General features: G+C 48.4%; 1 protein-coding gene across 6 annotated transcripts in view; it reads right to left on the minus strand.

Annotated features, from left to right (window-relative positions):
- Positions 1 to 23,848, minus strand: part of MARK4 (microtubule affinity regulating kinase 4) — a 78,922-nt gene that overhangs the window by 22,227 nt on the left and 32,847 nt on the right. For 4 of the 6 annotated variants that reach the window (XM_081018725.1, XM_081018723.1, XM_081018726.1 and 1 more), the window contains exons 2-12: positions 23,373 to 23,639; positions 20,004 to 20,057; positions 16,873 to 16,921; positions 16,630 to 16,695; positions 12,644 to 12,714; positions 10,730 to 10,786; positions 10,040 to 10,276; positions 7,503 to 7,622; positions 4,493 to 4,592; positions 1,213 to 1,322; positions 190 to 352 (exon numbers count right to left, since the gene is read on the minus strand). In XM_081018725.1, the coding sequence (XP_080874851.1) occupies positions 190 to 352; positions 1,213 to 1,322; positions 4,493 to 4,592; positions 7,503 to 7,622; positions 10,040 to 10,276; positions 10,730 to 10,786; positions 12,644 to 12,714; positions 16,630 to 16,695; positions 16,873 to 16,921; positions 20,004 to 20,057; positions 23,373 to 23,639 (1,294 nt within the window). The remainder of the gene's footprint in view (positions 1 to 189; positions 353 to 1,212; positions 1,323 to 4,492; positions 4,593 to 7,502; positions 7,623 to 10,039; positions 10,277 to 10,729; positions 10,787 to 12,643; positions 12,715 to 16,629; positions 16,696 to 16,872; positions 16,922 to 20,003; positions 20,058 to 23,372; positions 23,640 to 23,848) is intronic. The other 2 variants (XM_081018724.1, XM_081018727.1) reach the window with 1 other exon arrangement.

Raw genomic sequence — 23,848 nt, forward strand, 5'->3', positions numbered from 1 at the left:
TCCCTTTTCCTTTCAGGCAACCAAGGTGTCACGAAATGCCCATGGACTGGAACAATCTCCTATGGATTCACACGGGAAATGGAGCAAGGAGCCGTTTCAGCCCTGCACTGATCAGCTTGGGTGGTGGTACGAGACTGGGACGGAGCGGTTGGGGGGGCGCAGGGAGAGCAGGGAGACCACGCCACTCACAGAAATCGCTGTGCCGCCGCTGCCGGTGGTAAGTGGAGGAGCTCCGCTGGCTCTTGGAGTGAGACGAAGAGGACTTGCTGGTGCCATTGGAAACCTCGCTGGGCGCCCGCACCCGGGCCAGCGAGAGGCTGCTGCCGGTGCGAGACTCGACCCCTTCCACCTGCTGGGAGACAGGGAGGCGACACGGTAGACGCTTATAAGATTACGCACAGCACAACGAGACAACGACCTATCCCAAAAATGGAAAAGGGAAGAAGTCGCAGCAAAAACCATTAACGGAGAAATCTGAGGGCTCCCTTGGACAAAAAACAAGGACACCAGCCAGGAAAACCAGTAGGCTTGGTCTTTATTGAAGACTGTCGCGACAGGACTCCCACCTGCCACCAGGTGGAACAAGATGGAAGCTCCGAACAAAAGAGCCTCCAAACTTTTATTAGCTGCTAATCCCCATGTTACACCCCCCCAAACTACATCATGGTTACATCATGAAAGGAGAGGTCTGGTGGCCGTAATCTGAGCATCCTGGACCCTGCCCCATGGTTCTCCTTGCTCCCCACCTAACACCCATCAGGTGTAACAAAAGAGATATGTACATTTCCCTGTTTCCCAGCCAAGTTATCACACCCTTTTGCCTTCATCTGGGCTTGTTATTTCTAGTATGGCTACCTGTCTGGCACTCAGGTATCAGGATGCCAGGAATTATCACTCAGGCAGAGGGGCTGCTGAGTAGCTGAGCTCACATGTCTAGATGAATTTCTGAAGTTTCCCCAGTGAGCGAGTACATAGATGCATTTATCAGTGAATTCTTACATTTGGTATCGTGCAGCAAAGGCCCTTGGAATAGATAGGAAGAAACTGTGATGAAGTGTTTTGTGGGGACAAATCACAGAAGTCACAAAAGCGATTGTGCTGGTTTTGGTAGTGGGCTGCATGTGCATGATATCTGCTGAAGGGGCAACCCCCCCCAACCTAGACATAAATTCCTGCAACACTCCCCACCCCGCCCGTAATCCCAGGCCTCACCTCGTTCTTCCTGCCCAGCAGGAGGTACGTGGCCGTGACCTCGTTGTACTTCTGGCTGGTCAGGGCTTCCTTGATCTCTTCACGGGTGTAGCCCATGCCCACCATCACTTCTGGGCAGGGAGAGGAAAGAGACGGCGAAGAAGGTTAGGCTCTAAGTCACCAACTTATGTGACACAAGAGAAGGTGGCTCAGATGGAGGAAGTTAGAAGGTGTTTCTGCTGCTCCAGAGGGCAGGGTCCAAACCAACGGATTCAAATGGCAACGAAGGAGTGTCTGACTAAACATTAGGAAGGATTTTTCTTAGGGTTAAAGGTAAAAGGAACCCTGACCATTAGGTCCAGTCGTGGCCAACTCTGGGGTGGCGGCGCTCATCTCGCTTTATTGGCCGAGGGAGCCAGCGTACAGCTTCCGGGTCATGTGGCCAGCAGGACTAAGCCGCTTCTGGCGAACCAGAGCAGCGCACGGAAACGCCATTTACCTTCCTGCCGGAGTGGTACCTATTTATCTACTTGCACTTTGACGTGCTTTCAAACTGCTAGGTGGGCAGGAGCTGGGACCGAACAATTGGAGCTCACCCTGTTGTGGGGATTCGAACCGCCGACCTTCTGATCGGCAAGTCCTAGGCTCTGTGGTTTAACCCACAGCGCCACCCGCGTCCCGACTTTCTTAGGGTTAGTTAGAGCCATTTGGCTGTGGAATGGGCTCTTCTCAGAAGCTGGCACACCCTCCTTCCTTGGAGGCTTTTAGGCAGAGGTTGGATGGCCCTCTGTTATGCATGCTTTGGTTAAGATTTCTCCATCGCAGGGGGTTGGGCTGGATGACCTTTGGATACCCCCTTCCAACTCTACAATCCTATGTTTCGATGACTCTCTGAGTTCTGGGAGGAAGTGTTCGTTGAAATAAAAAGCTATTATTATTAAATTTATTTTAATAATAAAAAACTTTATTAATAATATATTATTATTTAATAATAATAAATTTATTTATACCCCGCCCTCCCCGGCCAGAGTTGGGCTCAAGGCAGCTAACACCAGTAAAATTACAATAATAATAATAATAATAATAAAAAAACACCAATTTAAAATACAAGTTAAAATATAATTTAAAATGCAGCCTCATTTTAATAGTAGCCCATAGATCAAAACCATAAGGGGAGGGAAACATAAGGGTCAGGTTGAGTCCAAACCAAAGGCCAGGCAGAACAGCTTTGTCTTGCAGGCCCTGCAGAAAGATGTCAAGTCCCGCAGGGCCGTAGTCTCTTGTGACGGAGCGTTCCACCAAGTCGGGGCCAGTGCTGAAAAGTCCCTGGCCCTAGTTGAGACCAATCTAACCACCTTGTGACTTGGGACCTCCAGGGTGTTGTCATTTGTGGACCTTAAGGTCCTCCGCGGGGCATACCAGGAGAGGCGGTCCTGTAGGTACATGGGTCCTAGGCTGCATAGGGCTTTAAAGGTCAAAACCAGCACCTTAAACCTGACCCTGTATTTCACTGGGAGCCAGTGCAGCTGGTAAAGCGCTGGATGAATGCGATCCCATGGCAAGGACCCCGTAAGGAGTCTCGCCACCGCATTCTGCACCCTCTGGAGTTTCTGAGTCAGCTTCAAGGGCAGCCCCGTGTAGAGTGAATTACAATAATCAAGCCTGGAGGTGACCGTCACATGGATCACTGTGGCCAGATCAGGGTGAGAAAGGTAAGGGACCAACTGCTTAATTACTGGACAAAATGTCTCCCAATGCCCGGAGCTAGCTCTCCTCAATCTTTTCGCGGGAGATAATATTAAATTTGCAGCTTTAAGTCCCTAGTAAGTTCTCTTCTCCCAGCGGCCAGGCTGAGGATAACCAGGCCTTTGAAGAACTTGAAGGGTAGTTGTCCGGCAAAATGGTAGGGCGAAGGGCACTTGTGTAATAAATAAACAAGGAAACAAAATCGGCACAAGGCTTGAAGCACAAGAACTCCTCAGGGACTGAAAGGCACAACTTTATTTTGTTTCTGGCTTTTAAAAAAAACCAAAGCAGAGGACACCCCTCACATTGCAAAACTCTTTGGTTACCTTGGACTGTTTATCACCTTCTATACAAAGAGTAGCCTGGGATAGGAACTGGTGTATAGAGCCCGTAACAATTTGGGACCAGTTTACTTGCAAAATCACCTCACCCAATATCATCATCATCATCAGTTACTTATACCCCGCCCACCTGGCTGGGTTTCCCCAGCCATGCCAGACGGCTCCCAACAGAACGTTAAAAACACGATAAAACATCAAACATTAAAAACTTCCCTGTACAGGGCTGCCTTCGGATGTCTTTTAAAAGTCAGATAGTTGTTTATTTCCTTGACATCTGAAAGGAGCACGTTCCACAGGGTGGGTGTCACCACCGAGATGGCCCTCTGCCTGGTTCCCTGTAACCTCACTTCTTGCAATGAGGGAACCGCCAGAAGGCCCTCAGAGCTGGACCTCAGTGTCCGGGCAGAACGATGGGTGTGGAGACGCTCCTTCAGGTATACTGGGCCTTTGAGGCTGTTTAGGGCTTTAAAGACCAGCATCAACACTTTGAATTGTGCTCGGAAACGTACTGGGAGCCAATGTAGGTGTTTCAGGACCAGTGTTATATGGTCTCGGCGGCCACTCACAGTCACCAATCTAGCTGCCGCATTCTGGAATAGTTGTAGTTTCCGAGTCACCTTCAAAGGGAGCCCCACGTAGAGCGCATTGCAGTAGTCCAAGCGGGAGATAACTAGAGCATGCACCACTCTGGAGAGACAGTCTGCGGGCAGGGAGGGTCTCATCCTGCATACCAGATGGAGCTGCCCTGGACCCAGAATGGACCTGCTCCTCCATGGACAGCTATGAGTCCAAAATTACTCCCAGGTTGCGCACCTGGTCCTTCAGGGGCACAGTTGCCCCATTCAGGACCAGGGAGTCCTCCATACACACCCACCCCCTGTCCCCCAACTGCTTCAAAGTGTGGAACCTGTTATGTGCTGAAGTTCTCACCCTGGGCCAGCAGGGGGATACTGTAGGTAGTTTTCACTCAGGTCCACATATGCAAATAAGGGATCGAAAGTGACGTTCAGTGATTGGATAGTTACAGAAAATGGTTACTGTTGTGTTCTAGTGGAGCTCTATATAAGCAGGCTGGCTGAACCCTTCAGTTCAGTTCTGTTCTGGGCTGTGAATAAACAAGAGCTGTTTGAAGAATCGCTGTGTCGTCTGATATGTTCACCCACAACTTAACAGAACTGTTTCATACCCAGCGAAAACACACCACACGCCCTTACCGATGCGCTTGGCGTCCGCAAAGTCCTCTTCCGGCTCTTTATAGGGCTTTAGTTCGTCCCCCTCGTAGCCAATATTGATCCACTTGTCCTTCATGATTTGCTGCGGAGAAGAAGGGCATTCGTGAAATGTAGGGGCGAGAAGAGGAGGCCTAGACACAGACACACTCTCTGTCCATGCCTGGAAACTCCTTCCTCTCTCACACCAGTGGCTCCCTAACTTTTTGGGGGTTTCCACAGACTCACTCCCAGTGGGCACTACCCTAACCTATATATAAAAAAGCATTTTTCAGAATAGCCGTTTGCATGGCACACCAAGGAAGGCAACAGCACCATAAAATCCAGACCAGCCACAATTAATTGCACACTTATTCAAAGCCCAATGAAAACTATTCAGTTGAAGTAATTCATTCAGTTGGACTTGATCCAGTGCTAGCAGGTTTACGAAATCGTTTGCACCTCAAAATTGTTTGCACCCAACATGCATCTTAGCATTCTGCTAGGTCACCCCATGTATCGCTTGTGCTTTGGGAACCACGGTTCAAATTCCTGCAAGCTCAGCCGTGAGGGAGAAGCACTCTGCGCCTGCTCAAGGGCACCCTTGGTCGTCACAAAATAGCTCCAGGCAAACTCCCTTTAAATAAAATAAAACGAACAACAACAGGGCCGCAGCTCAGAGCATCTGCTTTGCAAGCAGAAGGTCTTAGGTTCAAATCCAGGTAAGGCTGGGAGAGGCTCTCTGCTTAAAATCCTCGAGAGCAGCTGCCAGCCAGTGAAGACCGTATTGCACTAGATGGATCAACGCCTGACGCTGCGCAAGGCAGCTTCCTTTAAAAAACAACAACACCTGGATCCAGGAAAGCAGAGGCTCTGAGATCATCTTTGGCCAGAAGGGACCCCCTCGGCAAAGAAGACCCCCCCCCAACACACACTCAAAGCATCCTCACCCCACCCCATCTCCCCCCCAGAAGCCTGCAAACTACGCTGGGGGAAAAGGCAGGCAGGCAGGCAGGCAGGGAGCTGAGGTTGCTCTCTGCCTCCCTGACACACTGTATAATTATCCCTGAGTCGATTAGGCTAATTACAGCCATCCGTGGGGGGAGGGGGGAGGGAGAGGCGGTGGGCAGGGCCAGATCCCACGGAGACATTAGCTAATTAAAGGTCTCCTCTCACAGCAGCAGCAGCAACAGCTTCCTGTAAGGAGAAACGGGTTGGAGGGCAGAAGATGGAGCTGGAGAATGGGTCTGTGGGATTGTGGCTCGGAGGAGGCGGGGGCACCAGCTGCGATCCCTCGTTCTCCCCCAGGGAACGAGCAACGTCTCAAGCAATGGCTTAGAGAACAGGGAAGAAAAAGCAAGCAGCGGTTCCAGGGTCAATGCTTCCGAATGCCAGCTGCGGGAAAAATGGCAGGAGGCGAGAGTTGCTCTTGCACCCGGATCCTGACTGCGGGTTTCTCCTAATGGACATCCGGTTGGCCAATGTGGGAATAGGATGCTGGACTAAGAGGAGGCCCCCTTTGGCCTGGCTTTTCTTATGTTTTTATGGCCCAGAGGCCATCTATCTATTTTTTATTTCATATAATTTTTATCCAATTTTCTGTTTTACCATTTAAAACACTCATTTTTACCTCCTTAAAACATCAACAACTTCCTTTCTTCTCTTCCCATCGTTCATTTTACACATCCTGAATCCCTGCGTGTTTTGCAGAAACTATCCCATTCGGTATTCCATTATTACGTCCATCGCAACTGTTGAATCGATCTCAATGCTGCCAGAGTTTTCAGCTGTACACAGTTATTCCCCATATATTCAATAAATGTTTTCCAGTCTTCCCTAGATCCCTAGGTTCTTCGGGGGCACTTGACCACTGTGAGAACAGGATGCTGCTGGACTGGATGGGACCCATTGGGCCTGATCCAGCTGGGACTTATGGAATCAGAGAATCGTAGGATTGGAAGGGACCCCCCAGTGGCCATCTAGTCCAACCCCAATAATAATAATAATAATAATAATAATAATAATAATAATAATATATAATTTATTATTTATACCCCGCTCATCTGGCTGACTTTCCACAGCCACTCTGGGCGGCTCCCAATCAAATGTTAAAAACAGTACAGCATTAAATATTAAAAGCTTCCCTGAACAGGGCTGCCTTCAGATGTCTTTTGAAGATAGGATAGCTGCTTATTTCCTTCACATCTGAAGGGAGGGCGTTCCACAGGGTGGGCGCCACTACCGAGAAGGCCCTCTGCCTGGTTCCCTGTCACCTCACTTCTCGCAATGAGGGAACCGCCAGAAGACCCTCAGAGCTGGACCTCAGTGTCCGGGCAGAACGATAGGGGTGGAGACGCTCCTTCAGGTATACAGGACCGAGGCCGTTTAGGGCTTTCAAGGTCAGCACCAACATTTTGAATTGTGCTTGGAAATGTACTGGGAGCCAATGCAGATCTCTCAGGACCGGTGTTATGTGGTCCCGGTGGCCGCTCCCAGTCACCAGTCTAGCTGCCGCATTCTGGATTAATTGTAGTTTCCGGGTTACCTTCAAAGGTAGCCCCACATAGAGCGCGTTGCAGTAGTCCAAGCAGGAGATAACCAGAGCATGCACCACTCTGGCGAGACAGTCTGTGGGCAGGGAGGGTCTCATCCTGCGTACCAGGTGGAGCTGGCAGACAGCCGCCCTGGACACAGAATTGACCTGCGCCTCCCTGGACAGCTGTGAGTCCAGAATGACTCCCAGGCTGCGGACCTAGTCCTTCAGGGGCACAGTTACCCCATTCAGGACCAGGGAGTCCTCCACACCCTCCCGCCTCCTGTCCCCCAAAAACAGTACTTGTCAGGATTCAACCTCAATCTTCAGTGCAGGAATCCCTCTCTTTCTCTCTCTCCCACACACAGTAAAGCCTTGGTTCTTGGGACGCGGCTCAGTCGCCGCCCCCCGGCCATCTTCACCAGACCCACTCACCAAGCCCCTCTTCCCTCCCCCCCGCCCAGCCATCTTAGGTGCCCCTACCTCCAGGGTGCAGCGCTTAGAGGGGTTCAGGACCAAGAAGCGCCGCAGGATGTTCTCGCAGTCCGTGGACATGTAGAAGGGCACGCGGTATTTGCCACGAAGGACTCGTTCCCGCAGCTCCTGAATTGAGCAGGTGGAAGCGTCAGTCATAGCCAAACCGGGTTCCCCCAACCTGCCTCAAACTCACCCTCTTTCCCCCCAACTTTTGGGTCAGCCTGGCCCTATAAAGGTAAAGGTAAAGGGACCCCTGACCATTAGGTCCAGTCGTGGCCAACTCTGGGGTTGTGGCGCTCATCTCGCTTTACTGGCAGAGGGAGCCGGCGTACAGCTTCCGGGTCATGTGGCCAGCAGGACTAAACTGCTTCTGGCGAACCAAAGCAGCGCACAGAAACACCGTTTACCTTCCCGCCAGAGCGGTACCTATTGATCTACTTGCACTTTGATGTGCTTTCGAACTGCTAGGTTGGCAGGAGCAGGGACCGAGCAACGGGAGCTCACTCCGTCGTGGGGATTCGAACCGCCGACCTTCTGATTGGCAAGTCCTAGTCTCTGTGGTTTAACCCACAGCGCCACCTGCGTCCCCGCCTGGCCCTATGCCGGCAGACAAACGGGAGGTTTGGGGTGCGGAAGGGCACCCGCGAGTAGTTAATGGTGCTTCCAGTCTCTGTGGGCACCACCGCCACTGGTTTTCCCCCCATAAGCCACAATCTGGGGTCAGCGGCAGTCAAGGAATGCTAACACAAGCGAGGTCTTGCCAGCCTGTAACACCTCAGCGCTCAGGGATCTGCCCTGTGGAACTCCCTGCCTATTGACATCAGCCAAGTGCCTTCGCTATCCTTGATTCCTGGTCTGGGAAAAAGGTGGGATTTGAATATAGTAATGATGATATAATTTGGTGCCATTTTTGTTTAGACAGTTCTGCCCCGGATGTTTAGAACGCTGGTGTGAGTTTTCGAAAGTTTTAAATTACTGTTCATCTTCCTTGGTGATACCTTTATTTCCAAAATCTCTTTTGCAAGCTGCTCTGAGGGTTGTTGTAACCAAGTGGTGTGCAAATTTTACGAAACAAAAATAAAATAAAGAGCTGCTGGGCAGAGGAAGCGGCATTATCTGGGTGGGACGTGCGTAATATGCGGTTTTCACACTTTGTCACATAGAGTCATTCTTTTCTCTGGTTCCTCATCTTTTTGTTTCAGGTCTTTCTTTATCAGTTTATTTCATAAAAGTTACGTACTGCGTGATAGTTAAAAAAGAAATGAACTTCGAAGGGGTTCACACAACGGATAAAACAATGAAATGGCCAGTGACGATGTGATAATAAATGTATTCTTATTTATAATAATCTATTACATTAATATGTTGTTGTTGTTACTATTATTATTATGTCTGGGTAGACTTTGCCTAAATAAATATGCTTTTAGCAGGAAGGAGTACAGTGAAGGCGACCCGCCTGATGTCAACAGGCAAAGAGTTCTGAAGTCTGTCCCTGCGAAAGATTGATTTGGGAACCATTTCCATTACATAGAACACAAAAGACAGGACGTTGTACAATTCAGGGGAGAAGTGTGGTTTGGGGAGGCATCTTAAGCTTTTGGGGAGAGAAACCCCTTACGCTATTCCAACAAAGCTGTCTGAAAGTAGAGGCATGGAATAGTTATTTGTCTGAACTTATTCAGTCAGACATTGTCAAAATAACGTCACAGGAAACAATGCGGAAGGTCAAGTCCACCACGATAAGGAACAGATGGAACCCCTATCTTCACTGGATAAAAACTACTGGAACAAAAGACGTTCGGTGGAAACAAAAGACCCTATGCCCGTGGCTGAGGATAATTGTTTGAACCCTTCCAATGGATATGGATATGGGGGTGGGGGTGGGAAGGGAGGGAGGGAAAGGAAAAAATTGTACAGGAAATTTAAAAATTGGAAGGAGATAATATGCAGGTGAAACTCGGAAAATTAGAATATCGTGGAAAAGTTCATTTATTTCAGCAGTAATTGATGCAAAAGGGGCCCAAACCAAGTACTGAGTACATATGCATGCTTCTACGTCTCAGAGGTCCAATATTGCTCTATTTGCAATCCTTGTTTTGCTGATTTCATTTAATATTCTAATTTTCTGAGATTGTTAATTTGGGGTTTTCACCAGCTGTACACCATGATCATCACAATTGTAACAAATAAAGGCTTGACGTATCTCGCTTTGCATGTCATGAGTCTATCTCATATATTAGTTTCACCTTTTAAGTTGAATTACTGAAATAAATGAACTTTTCCACGATATTCTAATTTTCCGAGTTTCACCTGTAATGTATGTAAAAATCCCAAACTCGAATAAAACGGTTCTTAACCTGAAAAAAAAACCACCTGTCTGCAAAAAGAGAAAAGTTCAAGGGGCCCAAATGGACCCCCTCCTTGCCCCCACCCTATCTCTGCTTCTGGCTTGGGAGACCCCGCAGTCCCCTGGGCCTGGCTCCGGCCCCATAACCCCCCACTTCCCCCTTCAAGGCTTCCTGGCGACCCCCACTCTGCCCCACCTTGAGGTTCTGTCCGTCGAAAGGCAGGGAGCCGCTGACCAGCGTATAGAGGATGACCCCCAGGCTCCAGATGTCCACCTCGGGGCCGTCGTACTTCTTGCCCTGGAAGAGTTCCGGGGCGGCGTAGGGGGGGCTCCCGCAAAACGTGTCCAGTTTGGAGCCCAGCGTGAACTCGTTGCTGAAGCCAAAGTCGGCGATCTTTATGTTGGCGTCAGCGTCCAGCAAAAGGTTCTCGGCCTGTTTTTGGTGGCAGAGGGGAGAGTCACAGAACGGACGATGAAGTCACAGAACGACAGAGCTGGAAAGTTGGAAGGGACCCCCAAAGGTCAACTAGCCCAACCCCCGGCAAGGCGAGGGGCACAGAAAATTCTAGGAATCTGAATCAGCTTTGGGGTACCTGGATTTGGGTTCTTAAGAGCCGGCACGAAGCAGATAAACTGCTGAAGGCCCCTCTCTGTTTGCCCTGCCCATCCGACAGGGTAATAATTATGCCCATTTTACAGATGGAGGAATGGAGGCAGAGTGATTTGCTGCAGACCATGCTGTGAAGTCCAGGGCAGAGGCTTGCACCCCGAATTTCGCCAGCCCAGCTGTTCTACTGAGTGACGTGGTGCTCATGGCATCGTAGTTACTGGGACGGGGTGGAGGGGAGGGGGAGGAAATGGAGGGGAGCAGCCCAGAGCCCCTCACCTTCAGGTCCCTGTGGACAATGTTCTTCTGGTGACAGTAGTGCACGGCCGAGACAATCTAGGAGCGAGAAGAAGAAATATAATAATAATTTATTATTTGTACCCCGCCCATCTGGCTGGGTTTCCCCAGCCACTCTGGGCGGCTTCCAACAAAGATTAAAAATACATTAAAATGTCACACATTAAAAGCTTCCTTGAACAGGGCTGCCTTCAGATGTCTTCTGAATGTCAGGTAGTTGTTTATCTCTTTGACATCTGGTGGGAGGGCGTTCCACAGGGCGGGCGCCACCACCGAGAAGGTCCTCTGCCTGGTTCCCTGTAACTTGGCTTCTCGCAATGAGGGAACTGCCAGAAGGCCCTCAGCACTGGACCTCAGCGTCCAGGTAGAACGATAGGGGTGGAGACGCTCCTTCAGGTATACTGGGCCTTTGAGGCCGTTTAGGGCTTTAAAGGTCAGCCCCAACACTTTGAATTGTGCTTGGAAACGTACTGGGAGCCAATGTAGGTCTTTCAAGACTGGTGTTATGTGGTCTCGGCGGCCGCCCCCAGTCCCCAGTCTAGCTGCCGCATTCTGGATTAGTTGTAGTTTCCGAGTCACCTTCAAAGGTAGCCCCACGTAGAGCGCATTGCAGTAGTCCAAGCGGGAGATAATGTGGTGGGTGAAAATGTCTGGGGGTGTGGGAAAGATCCCTGCAAGGCTCTCCCACTTCCTGCAGAGATGAGACTCCCTCTGTCTCCCCCCCATCCAGAGTCGTGAGTGCCCCTCTTTTAAAGCCAAACAGGCCAGGCTGCCAGGATCAATCCTTACCCCGCCCCCTCGGCTGGAAAGAGAAAGGAAATCAATCCTTGGCCACGTGTGAAAGCCATAGGGGATGGATCTGGACCAGGGAGTGTCTGATATCCTCTCTGCCCCAGAACATCAGCCAAAAAGAAATTGTTATTTAGGGGAATTGAATTTAATTCTAAATTATATTCCGGAATACATGGGAGATTGCAAGGGGTCAAAAAAAAAATGGATGTACCGTGCTATATTAGAAGCAAAAAAACTTGTTTTGGTGAATTGGAAGAGCCGCAATTATCCATTGATAAGCTGCATACGAATGAATTAACACAAATTAAGAACAGATAAATATGAAGAAATCTGGAAGGAATATTTAAGCGATAAGGTGGATAGTGGTGGGAGGAGAGAGTGGTGGGAAAATATTGTTAAAAAGGTGTAGTCACAAATACCCTGAGAGGCAATTCAAAACAAAAATTTATGGAAAAGTGGGATAGATATAAAACATATGTTCAAAAATACAGTAAAGGTTCGCTATCTATGCTAGCGTTTCATTGATGTTGGAGCCAGACTGAGTTGAGAAATAAGACTAAGAGCACATATTGATATAGGAAGGTATTAGATAATATGTAAAGAAATATACAATAATAAGAGAACATTCATTTGTAAAAAAGGGAATATACAATGGGAAAGAGAGGAAGTCTAGTGTGTTGGTATGTATATGATTTTTTGGGGGAAATTGTTGTTTCTTTGTTCTTTCCTTCTTTTTTTGTTGTTTCATTTTCTTTTCAGGGATATAAAATTTGTATATAATTTTTGTATACATGTTGGAAATTATATTACAGTAAGTCCTGTAATGTAATATGACAATGTTTACCGATGTAATATAAGAATGTTAATAAATAAATAAAATGCAAAGAAAAAATGGTGTAGTCATAGGTAAAATCTGAATTGTCAAGTTATTGGTGTTATTATGGTTTCTGTTGTTTGTGGTTGTTGTTTGTATTGAAAAAATGATTAAATAATTTTTTTTAAAAAAAAAACATCAGCCAAGCCACATTCCCGCCAATCACCCCTCGCCCCTTTCCTGGCACTCAAAGAGCAACCGGGCCCCTGGCTGGGGTCTCCTCTCCTCACCTGTCTGAACTTGGCCCGAGCCTCCTTCTCCTTCATTCGCCCGTGGGAAACCAGGTAGTCAAAGACTTCTCCTACAGGCGGAGAGAAAAGGACGTTAGGCTAACACCAGAAGAGCCTGAAGGATCAGGCCAGTGGCATCCTGGCTAGTCGCCATGAGAAGCCCTCTCCTCCTCCATGAATTTGTCTATTCCTCTTTTAAAGCTTGTTTAGCCTGGAGAAGAGGAGGTTAAGGGGTGATATGACAGCCATGTTCAAATATATAAAAGGATGTCACATAGAGGAGGGAGAAAGGTTGTTTTCTGCTGCTCCAGAGAAGCGGACACGGAGCAATGGATCCAAACTACAAGAAAGAAGATTCCACCTAAACATTAGGAAGAACTTCCTGACAGTAAGAGCTGTTCGACAGTGGAATTTGCTGCCAAGGAGTGTGGTGGAGTCTCCTTCTTTGGAGGTCTTTAAGCAGAGGCTTGACAACCATATGTCAGGAGTGCTCTGATGGTGTTTCCTGCTTGGCAGGGGGTTGGACTCGATGGCCCTTGTGGTCTCTTCCAACTCTAGGATTCTATGATTCTATGATTCTAAAGCCACCCAAGTGGGTGTCCACCGCTGGCTCCTGTGGCAGGGAGTTCCAAAGGTTAGCTATGTGCTGCATGGGGGAAAAATCATTTTATTTGTCCCGCATCTTCCAACATTCAGCCTAATTAAATGTGGGTATTATGAGAAAAGAAGAAAAACTTCTCCTCTCCACTTTTCCCCTCCCCACTTTTCATAAACTTCCATCAGTGAATTGAATTTTATTATTACGGTCACAGACCAGTTCCAGCTCACTTACAATATCAGGAAAATCACAAAACACAACAGGGATACATTGAATTGCAATTTGGTATAACAGAGACAATACAGATATAGCGGCAGTTAAAAATATACCGTATTTTTTGCTCTATAAGACTCACTTTTTCCCTCCTAAAAAGTAAGGGGAAATGTGTGTGCGTCTTATGGAGCGAATGCAGGCTGCGCAGCTATCCCAGAAGCCAGAACAGCAGGAGGGATTGCTGCTTTCACTGCGCAGCCATCCCTCTTGCTGTTCTGGCTTCTGAGATTCGGAATATTTTTTTACTTGTTTTCCTCCTCCAAAAACTAGGTGCGTCTTGTGGTCTGGTGCGTCTTATAGAGCAAAAAATACGGTATATTAAATCTTGATCACTAAAATATAACCTAAAATTGTCATTTAAAACTTCCATCATTTCGCCTCTTACTCACTGCATCCCCTCCATCATTTGCGTGGCCTTTGCTGAACCTTTCCCAGTTCTACAGGGACCAGAACTGCACACCTTGCTCCATAGTTCTGCACAACAGCAATATGATATCGGCAGTCCTATTTTCCATTCCTCTCCTAATAATCCCTAGCTGCGCACAAGGCGTCTTGCAAGCCGTAGGAAAAATGAAATATAGAACAAAGACCCCCACGTCCTCCAACAATCCGATCCAATGCAAAACAATGTCTAAAAATATGACTTAAAGTAAACAACTTACACTGAGTAACGTGATATTCGATAATCCATTAGAATATTATGGCACGGAATGAAATTAATTCTCAAAATATCAGCAAATGCGGACTGGACAGAAGTTGACTCAACAGCTACTATAAATCATTGCCAAATAATCATAAATAAAAATAATCATTGGTCAGCGTAAATGGATTCTCCATGACCTCATTTCTGCAAAAAGATTGATATCGATACATTGGAAGGACAAAAATATGGTTTTTTAATGTATTCTCTTCCCTGCCCTCTTTTTCTGTTTTCTTATTTATTTTAATTTACTATAATAATCTCAGTAAAATTATAAATATATAAAAAAAATCAAAGTAACAGCAAAATATAAAATACCGCAGTGCATTAAAAAATAAATAAATGCAAAAATATCAAATTGAGCAACAAGGTCATAAAATGGATGCAACGCCTGCAGAGCTGTGGAAGTGGGCGGGCAGTGCACTGGGCAAGGGCTGGCATGGAGTTAAACTGTGCCTGATCATCATCTTCCAAAGCAACTTCTCTATTCCAAACTTAAAAATGGAAAGCGTAATGCTGGTGGTCAACAAAAGAGGTTTAAAGACTGTCTCAAGGCAAATCTAAAAAAAATGTAGTAAAAACACTGACAACTGGGGAACACTGGCCTGTGAGCGCTCCAGTTGGAGAACAGCCTTTCCCAAAGGTGTCCTGGGCTTTGAAGACACTCGAACGCAGGACGCAAGGGAGAAACGTGCTAAGAGGAAGGCACGCTTGGTAAATCCACATCGTGATCAACTCCCGCCCAGGAACCAATGCCCCCACTGTGGAAGGACATGAGGATCCAGAATTGGCCTCCACAGTCACTTAAAATCCATGTTTATGGAAGACAATCTTACTCGGCTACGAGGGATCGCCAAAGAAAGAAAGAAAGAAACTGTGCCCCTGTAGGGGAGCAAATATCGAGAGTGTGGGGGTCAGGTGGGATTGCTATGAGGAATTATGAAATATGGAGCAAGCCATTGTGTCTGCTATGAAAGCACTGCGTTGACTGGGTTTGATTCATTGACAATAGTTTCTGATCGAATCCCACAGGCCTCTCCACCTCTGACATTTGCTTTCTCTACATGACAGGCACGTATAAGCATTCTGATATACAGGACAGTTGCTTCATCAGGCATCCTCAGTACATAAAGATAGTAGGTTACTTTGATATAGTTTAATCTTTAGATAGATCTTTAATGGGACGCGGGTGGCGCTTTGGGTTAAACCACAGAGCCTAGGACTTGCTGATCAGAAGGTCGGCTGTTCGAATCCCTGTGACGGGGTGAGCTCCCGTTGCTCGGTCCCTGCTTCTGCCACCCTAGCAGTTCGAAAGCACGTCAAAGTGCAAGTAGATTAATAGGTACCGCTCCGGCGGGAAGCTAAACGGCTTTTCCGTGTGCTGCTGTGGTTCGCCAGAAGTGGCTTAGTCATGCTGGCCACATGACCCAGAAGCTGTACGCCGGCTCCCTCGGCCAATAAAGCGAGATGAGCGCCGCAACCCCAGAGTGGGTCACGACTGGACCTAATAATCAGGGGTCCCTTTACCTTTACCTTTAAGGGCCAGGAAGAGAGTTCACATAGAGATGGTAAATACTGCCATCCTGTCTCTCCTGTTTATTCCTGGGTTTTGCTGGATGCATTCCTCCTTTTATTCCTATTTTATTTACTCTGGACTACTATGCATGCTTCAGTAGGAAATAGTTTCTTTGTAGTTTTAACTTTAACTTTGTCCCACGTGGGGTTTTTGAAATGCTCAGAGGAAATCTGATTGGTTCTTACGAACACTGTGTAAAAAGTTTTTTTGTGAATAAAACGACCTGGGCCGAAGGGTGGACAGGAATTATTATTGGCACCTCCATCTTAAAAAGCAGAGACATCACCTTGCCAACAAAGGTCCATATAGTTAAAGCTCTGGTTTTCCCAGTAGTGATGTATGGAAGTGAGAGCTGGACCATAAAGAAGGCTGATCGCCAAAGAATGGATGCTTTTGAATTATGGTGCTGGAGGAGACTCTTGAGAGTCCCATGGACTGCAAGAAGATCAAACCTCTCCATTCTTAAGGAAATCAGCCCTGAGTGCTCACTGGAAGGACAGATCCTGAAGCTGAGGCTCCAATACTTTGGCCACCTCGTGAGAAGAGAAGACTCCCTGGAAAAGACCCTGATGTTGGGAAAGATGGAGGGCCCAAGGAGAAGGGGACGACAGAGGGCGAGGTGGTTGGACAGTGTTCTCGAAGCTACAAACATGAGTTTGACCAAACTGCGGGAGGCAGTGGAAGACAGGAGTGCCTGGCGTGCTCTGGTCCAGGGGGTCATGAAGAGTCGGACACGACTAAACGACTAAACAACAACAACTGGTAAAGCCTTGTGTGTATTCTATTAATCAGAGTCCAATCCTTCCTTGTTTTGGGAACGCTACATGCCCCAGACTCACCTGCGCTGGCATACTCCATCACTAGGTAGAGTGTCTTCTCCGTCTCTATCACCTCAAAGAGTTTCACTGCAACAGCGAGAGAGAGAGATTTCAGCCCCCGGATTCCACGGAGCAAGATCTGCCTGGATTTCTTGAACATGACCCTCTCCCTCCCTCCTGGTTCTGCCTTCAAGCTCCTTAAGAGAAAGGCAGCTGCCACTGTGAACGGAGGTGGACCTCTTTCCAGGCTCCTGCCTCTCTTACCGATGTTGGGGTGATTCAGACCCTTCATGATCCTCACTTCTCGGAAGAGCTGCAAAAAATGGGAGGAGGAAGGTGGGTTAAGCCAAGTCATTCTCCCCAAGGGCTGGTCACAGCATGTTTTCACACACAAACATACATTTTGGACGTGCTCCCATTGCAGGAACATATTTTGGAAAACGATTTTTTCATAACGGTAGTGGGGTTCCTCCCCGAGCAAACTCTGTTCCCAAAATTGCTTTGGAGGCAGTTATTTCCTCCCCACAGATACTTTGCTCTTAGGTATTCCAAAGGCGTGGATGCATAGCTGTCAACCTTCCTTTTTTTGCAGGAAATCCCCTTATTCCAACACCGTTTCCCGCTGCTATCCCGGATTGTTAGATATCCTGTAGACTGTCCCTGGGACAGGTGAGATTGCTGATCCCTTATTTTCAAGGCTGCTGATCTCTTATTTTCAAATCTGAAAGTTGACAGTTATGCGCAGGTGGCGCTGTGGGTTAAACCACAGAGCCTAGGACTTGCTGATCAGAAGGTTGGCGGTTCGAATCCCCACGATGGGGTGAGCTCCCGTTGCTTGGTCCCTGCTCCTGCCAACCTAGCAGTTCGAAAGCAAGTCAAGTGCAAGTAGATAAATAGGTACCATTCTGGTGGGAAGGTAAACGGCCTTTCTGTGCGCTGCTCTGGTTCACCAGAATCGGCTTAGTCATGCTGGCCACATGACCCGGAAGCTGTACACCGGCTCCCTCGGCCAGTAAAGCGAGATGAGCGCCGCAACCCCAGAGTCGGCCACGACTGGATTTTATGGTCAGGGGTCCCTTTACCTTTACCTTTATACCAAAGGCGGCTGGCAGGAGGGGTTAATTTCTAAAGAGGAGAGGTGCCAAGGCGAGAGACCTTTAACGTGGAAGCCTCTCCTCATAATCCTGGCAAACCCTGACAATTTGGCAGTGACAGCAGCGACAACAAACATTCTGCGCATGCTCAGAGGCCCTCTTGCCTTTAGTATCGTATTAAGTGTTTGAGCCACTCTAGAGCAGCAGAAAACAAGCTTTCTCTCAGTGAGCTTCAGGGTGGCCGTGTTGAGGGAATCCGAACCCTGATCTCTCCCAGGTTGTGTACCCTAATCAATGCCCCACACTGTCTCTTCAGCACAGCTCAGTCCTATGATTCTATTAATTAAATGTCAGGATTAGGAATGTGATCTGTTTATGAAACCCATCAATGGGGGCAGTCAGTGGGAGTTGGGGAGCGAGCACCCATTTCATGGGGGGTTTTCCCCTTAAAAGGAGCTGTGAGATGGATGGCAGACGAATTTCAGGGGGGGGGGAGGAATGGAAGAAAGAGGCTTTCAAGGAAGTACAGGGCCTCCCCCCCCCCCAGCCAAAAGGATGCTGAGAGTGTCAGTCTGGCTGCAACTGGGAAGACTGGATTGAACAGGGAGCTGCAACTGGGAGGACTCCCATTGAACAGGGAGCTTCCTCCAGCCCCTTGCCAGGGGAAATGACTAATTTGAAAGGGGGGGGGCGAGGAAAGGCCTTCAATATCCATCTCTCCCCCCCCCCCAATCTTCCCCAAGCTCATTTGGCCTGGAAAATCCAGCCGCTAATTAGCAGCTCCACCCCCCACAACCTCCCCCACAGCGAGATGCTGGCAGGAGGTGGCGTTACCACAGCGACCAACTTGGACTCCAGGCGCTAATTAGGGAAGGGGGGGCAGAAAGGGGGGGGAATGAAGAGCGATGGGTGTCTTTGGCAATGAGCACACCAGTGGAGGGAAAGGTGGGGTGGGGGTCAGTGGCGTGAGGGAGATAGAGATCCCAGAGAGAGAGAGGGAGAGAGAGAACGGGGTCCCCGTGAACCCAGTGCTTTTTTTCCTGGGGGGGGGGTACACAGGGGGACGCATACCCCTAAACATTTTGTGAATCTTCATACTTTTGTCCATTTACTGTATTTATTTTTCCCAATTTGATCTATAAAATGGTGATTGCCTTAAGTCAAAATGAGAGTACCCCAAAACATATTTATTTATTTGGGGGGGGAAGCACTTGTATGAACGAGATAATAATAATAATAATAATAATAATAATAATAATAATAATAAAATTATTTATACCCCATCCATCTGGCTGGGCTTCCCCAGCCACTCTGGGCGGCTTCCGAGAAAATATTAAAATACCGTAATACATCAAACATTAAAAGCTTCCCTGAACAGGGCTGCCTTCAGATGTCTTCTAAAAGTCTGGTAGTTGTTGTTCTCCTTGACATCTGGTGGGAGGGGGTTGGACTAGATGTCCCTTGGAGGTCCCTCTCAATTATGCAGTTCCGCGATTCTATGCCACCACGAGGTGGAAAGGAATGGATCTGGGCTCCTCTTCTGCCATGTGGCAGCTAGACTGGTGACTGGGAGCGGCCACCGAGACCACATAACACCAGTCTTGAAAGGACGTTTCCAAGCACAATTCAAAGTGTTGGTGTTGACCTTTAAAGCCCTAAACGGCCTCAGTCCAGTATACCTGAAGGAGCGTCTCCACCCCCATCACTCAGCCCGGACACTGAGGTTTAGCTCCAAGGGCCTTCTGGCGGTTCCCTCATTGCGAGAAGCAAAGCTCCAGGGAACCAGGCAGAGGGCCTTCTTGGTGGTGGCACCCACCCTGTGGAACGCCCTCCCACCAGATGTCAAAGAGATAAACAACTACCTGACGTTTAGAAGACATCTGAAGGCAGCCCTGTTTAGGGAAGTTTTTAATGTGTGACATTTTGATTCATTTTTAATCTTTGTTGGAAGCCGCCCAGAGTGGCTGGGGAAACCCAGCCAGATGGGCGGAGTACAAATAATAAATGATGATGATGATGATGATGATGATGATTATTATTTACACCTCCAGAGTCCGCCCCCCCCCCCAGCTGCCTTCTGCCTCTTAGCGCCCTCCTGGGGAATCCCCTCTGGGTAATGGTGTTCCCCACAGCCGACCCCTGCAGTCCCTGATACCCCCCCCGGGCCAAAACCCCCTTTGGGGCATTCGTGCACTGCAAAGGGGTTGGACTAGATGACTCTAGGGGTCCCTTCCAAATCTAGAGTTCTTACGATTCTGATCAAAGAGCTGGTGGGTTTGAAACAGCAACAAACATACACACCTTCTGGAGGCTCGTTGGATTCAGCTGCGTCTTGTCGATTATTTTTATAGCCACCTGGAAGAAATGAAATGCCAGAAAATCAGACTGGTGAAAAAGTGGGGGTGGCCGGGAGCGGGGGCGGGGAGAGAGAGAAAGGCCCTGCAATTTTGGGAATTATAGGGACAGAACAACCTGAATTGTATAGAAATTGACTTATGAATGCTACTTGCCCCAAAATGAAAAGAAGCAGAAGTCCCAGCAAAGGAAGAACGGATTAAAAAACAACATAGAATATGCAGAAATGGCAAAAGTTACTGGGAAGAATAAGAAATCAAGATAGCAAACTTTTTTATAAAATAATGGAAAGGGTTTTATTGGATATTTACAGATAAATTGCAAACAGATAAAAACACTGGCAGGATTATTGTAATAACCTGCAGTTTCATAAGCGTGTATATTTAAAGCAGATAATTAATTAATTAATTGAATTAATTAATTTTATAATGAATGATTTTAGAGTGTTGTTTATGCTGTACTTTTGTACTGTTTTATTGTTGTTAGCCGCCCTGAGCCCGGCTTCGGCTGGGGAGGGCGGGATATAAATAAAATTTATTATTATTATTATAATTAAATGAGCAAATCAAATCAATTTGGATACGCAGAAGGTATTAAAAAAATACATTTAACGAACCGCAGAAAGAGGGGGAAGGAAGTCAAATTCTGAAATGTTCAGTTGATTGTAAAACTAATGATATGTATAAACTTGAAACGTATAAATAAAAACTTTTTAAAAGGCCATGCAATAGCTGGTTCCTGCCAGCAATAATTCGCTAAACCCTCCTTCCCAAATCCAGCCCCACCCTGTGATTTCCACCTGCTCCTTCCTTTCTGCCTTTCCTCATTCTCCCTCCCCACCCCCATCTAGACTGTCCCCAGCACCAGAAGTAGCCAGTGGCTAAGGGTGGAGCCCTATACACCTGCCCCCTTGCCACCTATAAGTTGCACCTGCTCAGGACAGACGCACCTGAGGCTTGCTCCACCCCTTCCCCATGGCTGCAAAAACGTCGTCGAGGAGGGTGCCAGGACAGTGTCCGATTGGTCCTGGGGTACAACCCCTCAGATCACCTCTCCCCAAGTGGCTCTGGGGTGCCTTGATAGCAGAGGACACAGAACGCCATTCGCACATGCACTAAAAATGTTAACTGCTCTAACTCTCCCCGGCAGAAGGGTAAGCTGGGCAGGTGCTTGAATCTGTGCCTTGCAGACTTCGCATTCAGGCTGTGAGAACAGGACTGGCTCTTCGGATGCTGTTATGGAGCCTCCAGAATCAGGCGCAGTCTACCTAGATTCCCAGGTCCTTTGGGGCATTTGGCCACCGCGAGATGCTTTGGCCTGGTCTGCTAAGCTCTTCTTGTGCGGGACAATAAACTGAAGCCGATTTCTGGCCTTAAGTGAAATCTTGAGGCTCTCCTCAGGATTGGCACCCCAGTTGTGGAACACACACACACAGTTAGGCTGGCACCCACCCGGTGCAGCAGCAGGGAACAGGTGAAGACTGGCTTTCAGAAAGGCTGGGACAATATTGGTCTGTGTGAGAAATTGACAGACCCTGAAAGTACAGTCATACCTCATGTTACATCTGCTTCATGTTACGTGGTACTTCAGGTTACATACGCTTCAGGTTACATACGCTTCAGGTTACATACTCCGCTAACCCAGAAATAGTGCTTCAGGTTAAGAACTTTGCTTCAGGTTGAGAACAGAAATCGTGCTCCGGCGGCGCGGCGGCAGCAGGAAGCCCCATTAGCTAAAGTGGTGTTTCAGGTTAAGAACAGTTTCAGGTTAAGTACGGACCTCCGGAACGAATTAAGTACTTAACCCGAGGTACCACTGTACGTTTTTTCAAGTTACGTCCCGCAGCAACCCGGAAGTACCGGAAAGGGTTAATTCCAGGTTTCGCCGCTCGTGCAGGCATGTGCAGAAGCGCAAAATGACGTCACGTGCATGCGCTGAAGTGGCAAATCACAACCCGCACATGCACAGAGGCGCCGCTGCAGGTTGCGCTCTTTTCATGTTGCGAAAGGGCCTCCGGAACGGATCCTTTTCACAACCAGAGGTACCACTGCATTTGGTATTTCCGATAACTTGTTCTGTGCATTGATTTGTGGTAATCAGGGCCCTTGCGACGGAAGGCAGGGCGTGAGTTCTGGACAAACAAGGAAGCAACCCAGCTTCCCAGAGGCCTGGCATCCTGTTTGCGCAGATAGACTGCCCGTGAAGCTGGAGGTTCCATGAGAAGATACAAAGATCCTGCTGCTGGATCAGGCCAGATTCCTGTTCTCACAGTGGCCAACCAGGGAAGCTGCCGAGCAGGATCCGAGCACAAGAGCAACTCTCCCCTCCTGCGGTTTCCAGCAACTGGGATTCAGAAGCATCGCCACTGCCTCCTCCAAAATTTGGCGGCGCGAGAACTGCGGCAACGGGTGGACTTTCAGAATCAGTCCAGAAACCGAGATTCAACAAGCGCCTTGCTATCTTAGGTGTCTGCTCAAGACATTTTGTACAAGAAGGCTTCCTTTGGAGTGTGACCGGAGTCATTTTATGGAATATTAACTGCCACAATTGAAGAAAGGGTTTTATTGCTCTTAGTTCACCGAGTTAGTAACCTTCCGCAGTTTATCTTGGCTTGTTCTGCACTGCTTCAGTAGGCTATGAGCTGGTTTATAAATCGGCAACCGGAGTCCTGTGCTTTGGGGTCCCCTGAGGGGGGACACAATGACCCAGCCTTGCGGCAGCCCACCAGACAAGATTTCCTGCTGCAATGAGTGTTTTTAGGCTCCTGCCAAAGGCAACCTTCCCCCTCCTTTTTCCTCCAGAGACCCCTTCTGCCTCACCCACATAACAACAGCATATTACTGCTTGTGGTCACCTTTGGTTACGTATCCTTTGGAATACGTCCGCGGCAAACCAGGAAGTGTTTTTCCAGGTTTCACCGCATGCACAGAAGCGCTAAATTGCGCCGCGTGCATGCGCAGAGCAAGGGCCTCCAGTTGCAAATTCCTTAGGATCCGTCTGGAGCTCCGGAACGGATCCCGTCAGCAACCCGAGGTACCACTGTATGTTGTACTTAAACCCAGAAAATATGTTTATGTGTGTGTATATGTGCAATTCAATTTATTCTGTGCCGGTTAAGTAGCTGATTTTTGAATTTGCTGACGTGCTCTGTGTTCACCTGCTTGCATTTCGATGTTTCGAATGCTTGCTGTAAGCTGGTGGGAAGCGGCCTGCGAGTGAGCCTAACTCATCCATCCATCCATCCATCCATCAATCAATCAATCAATCAACCCTTCTCGCCCATCCTTGCACCCACCCCTTCCAGCCCCCGCTTACCTCCCTTCCTGTCAGGATGTGCCTGGCCAGCTTGACCTTGGCAAAGTTTCCCTTCCCGATGGTCTTGAGGAGCCGGTAGTTGCCAATGTGGGGCTGCTCGTCGGCGCAGGAGGCGATGGAGTTGCGGCAGCGGGCGCCCAGAGAGCGGCTGGACCATGACGAACCTTTTTCCGAGCGGCTGCTGGCCAGGGTGGAGGGCTGCGGGGACAGCGGAGGCGTCGCCGGGGCGGGGGGCGGGTCGAGGGTGACCACCGGGCAGCGCTGGTGCTGGGGAGAAATGGAAGACGGCGACGTTACATACGAAGGGGCAAAGGATATATCATTTCCCAGAATGCTTTTGTTATCTTGCACATCCATCACCACATGTGATACAATATATGGATGCTTGGGTCGCGAACGTGATCCCTACAGGATGCACATTCGCAACCCACAGCTGCGCACACGCGGATTGCGATTTGGTGCTTCTGCGCATGTGC

This window comes from Podarcis pityusensis, assembly GCF_964106645.2.
Source record: "Podarcis pityusensis genome assembly, chromosome: 8".
In the NCBI taxonomy this organism is placed as follows: domain Eukaryota; kingdom Metazoa; phylum Chordata; class Lepidosauria; order Squamata; family Lacertidae; genus Podarcis; species Podarcis pityusensis.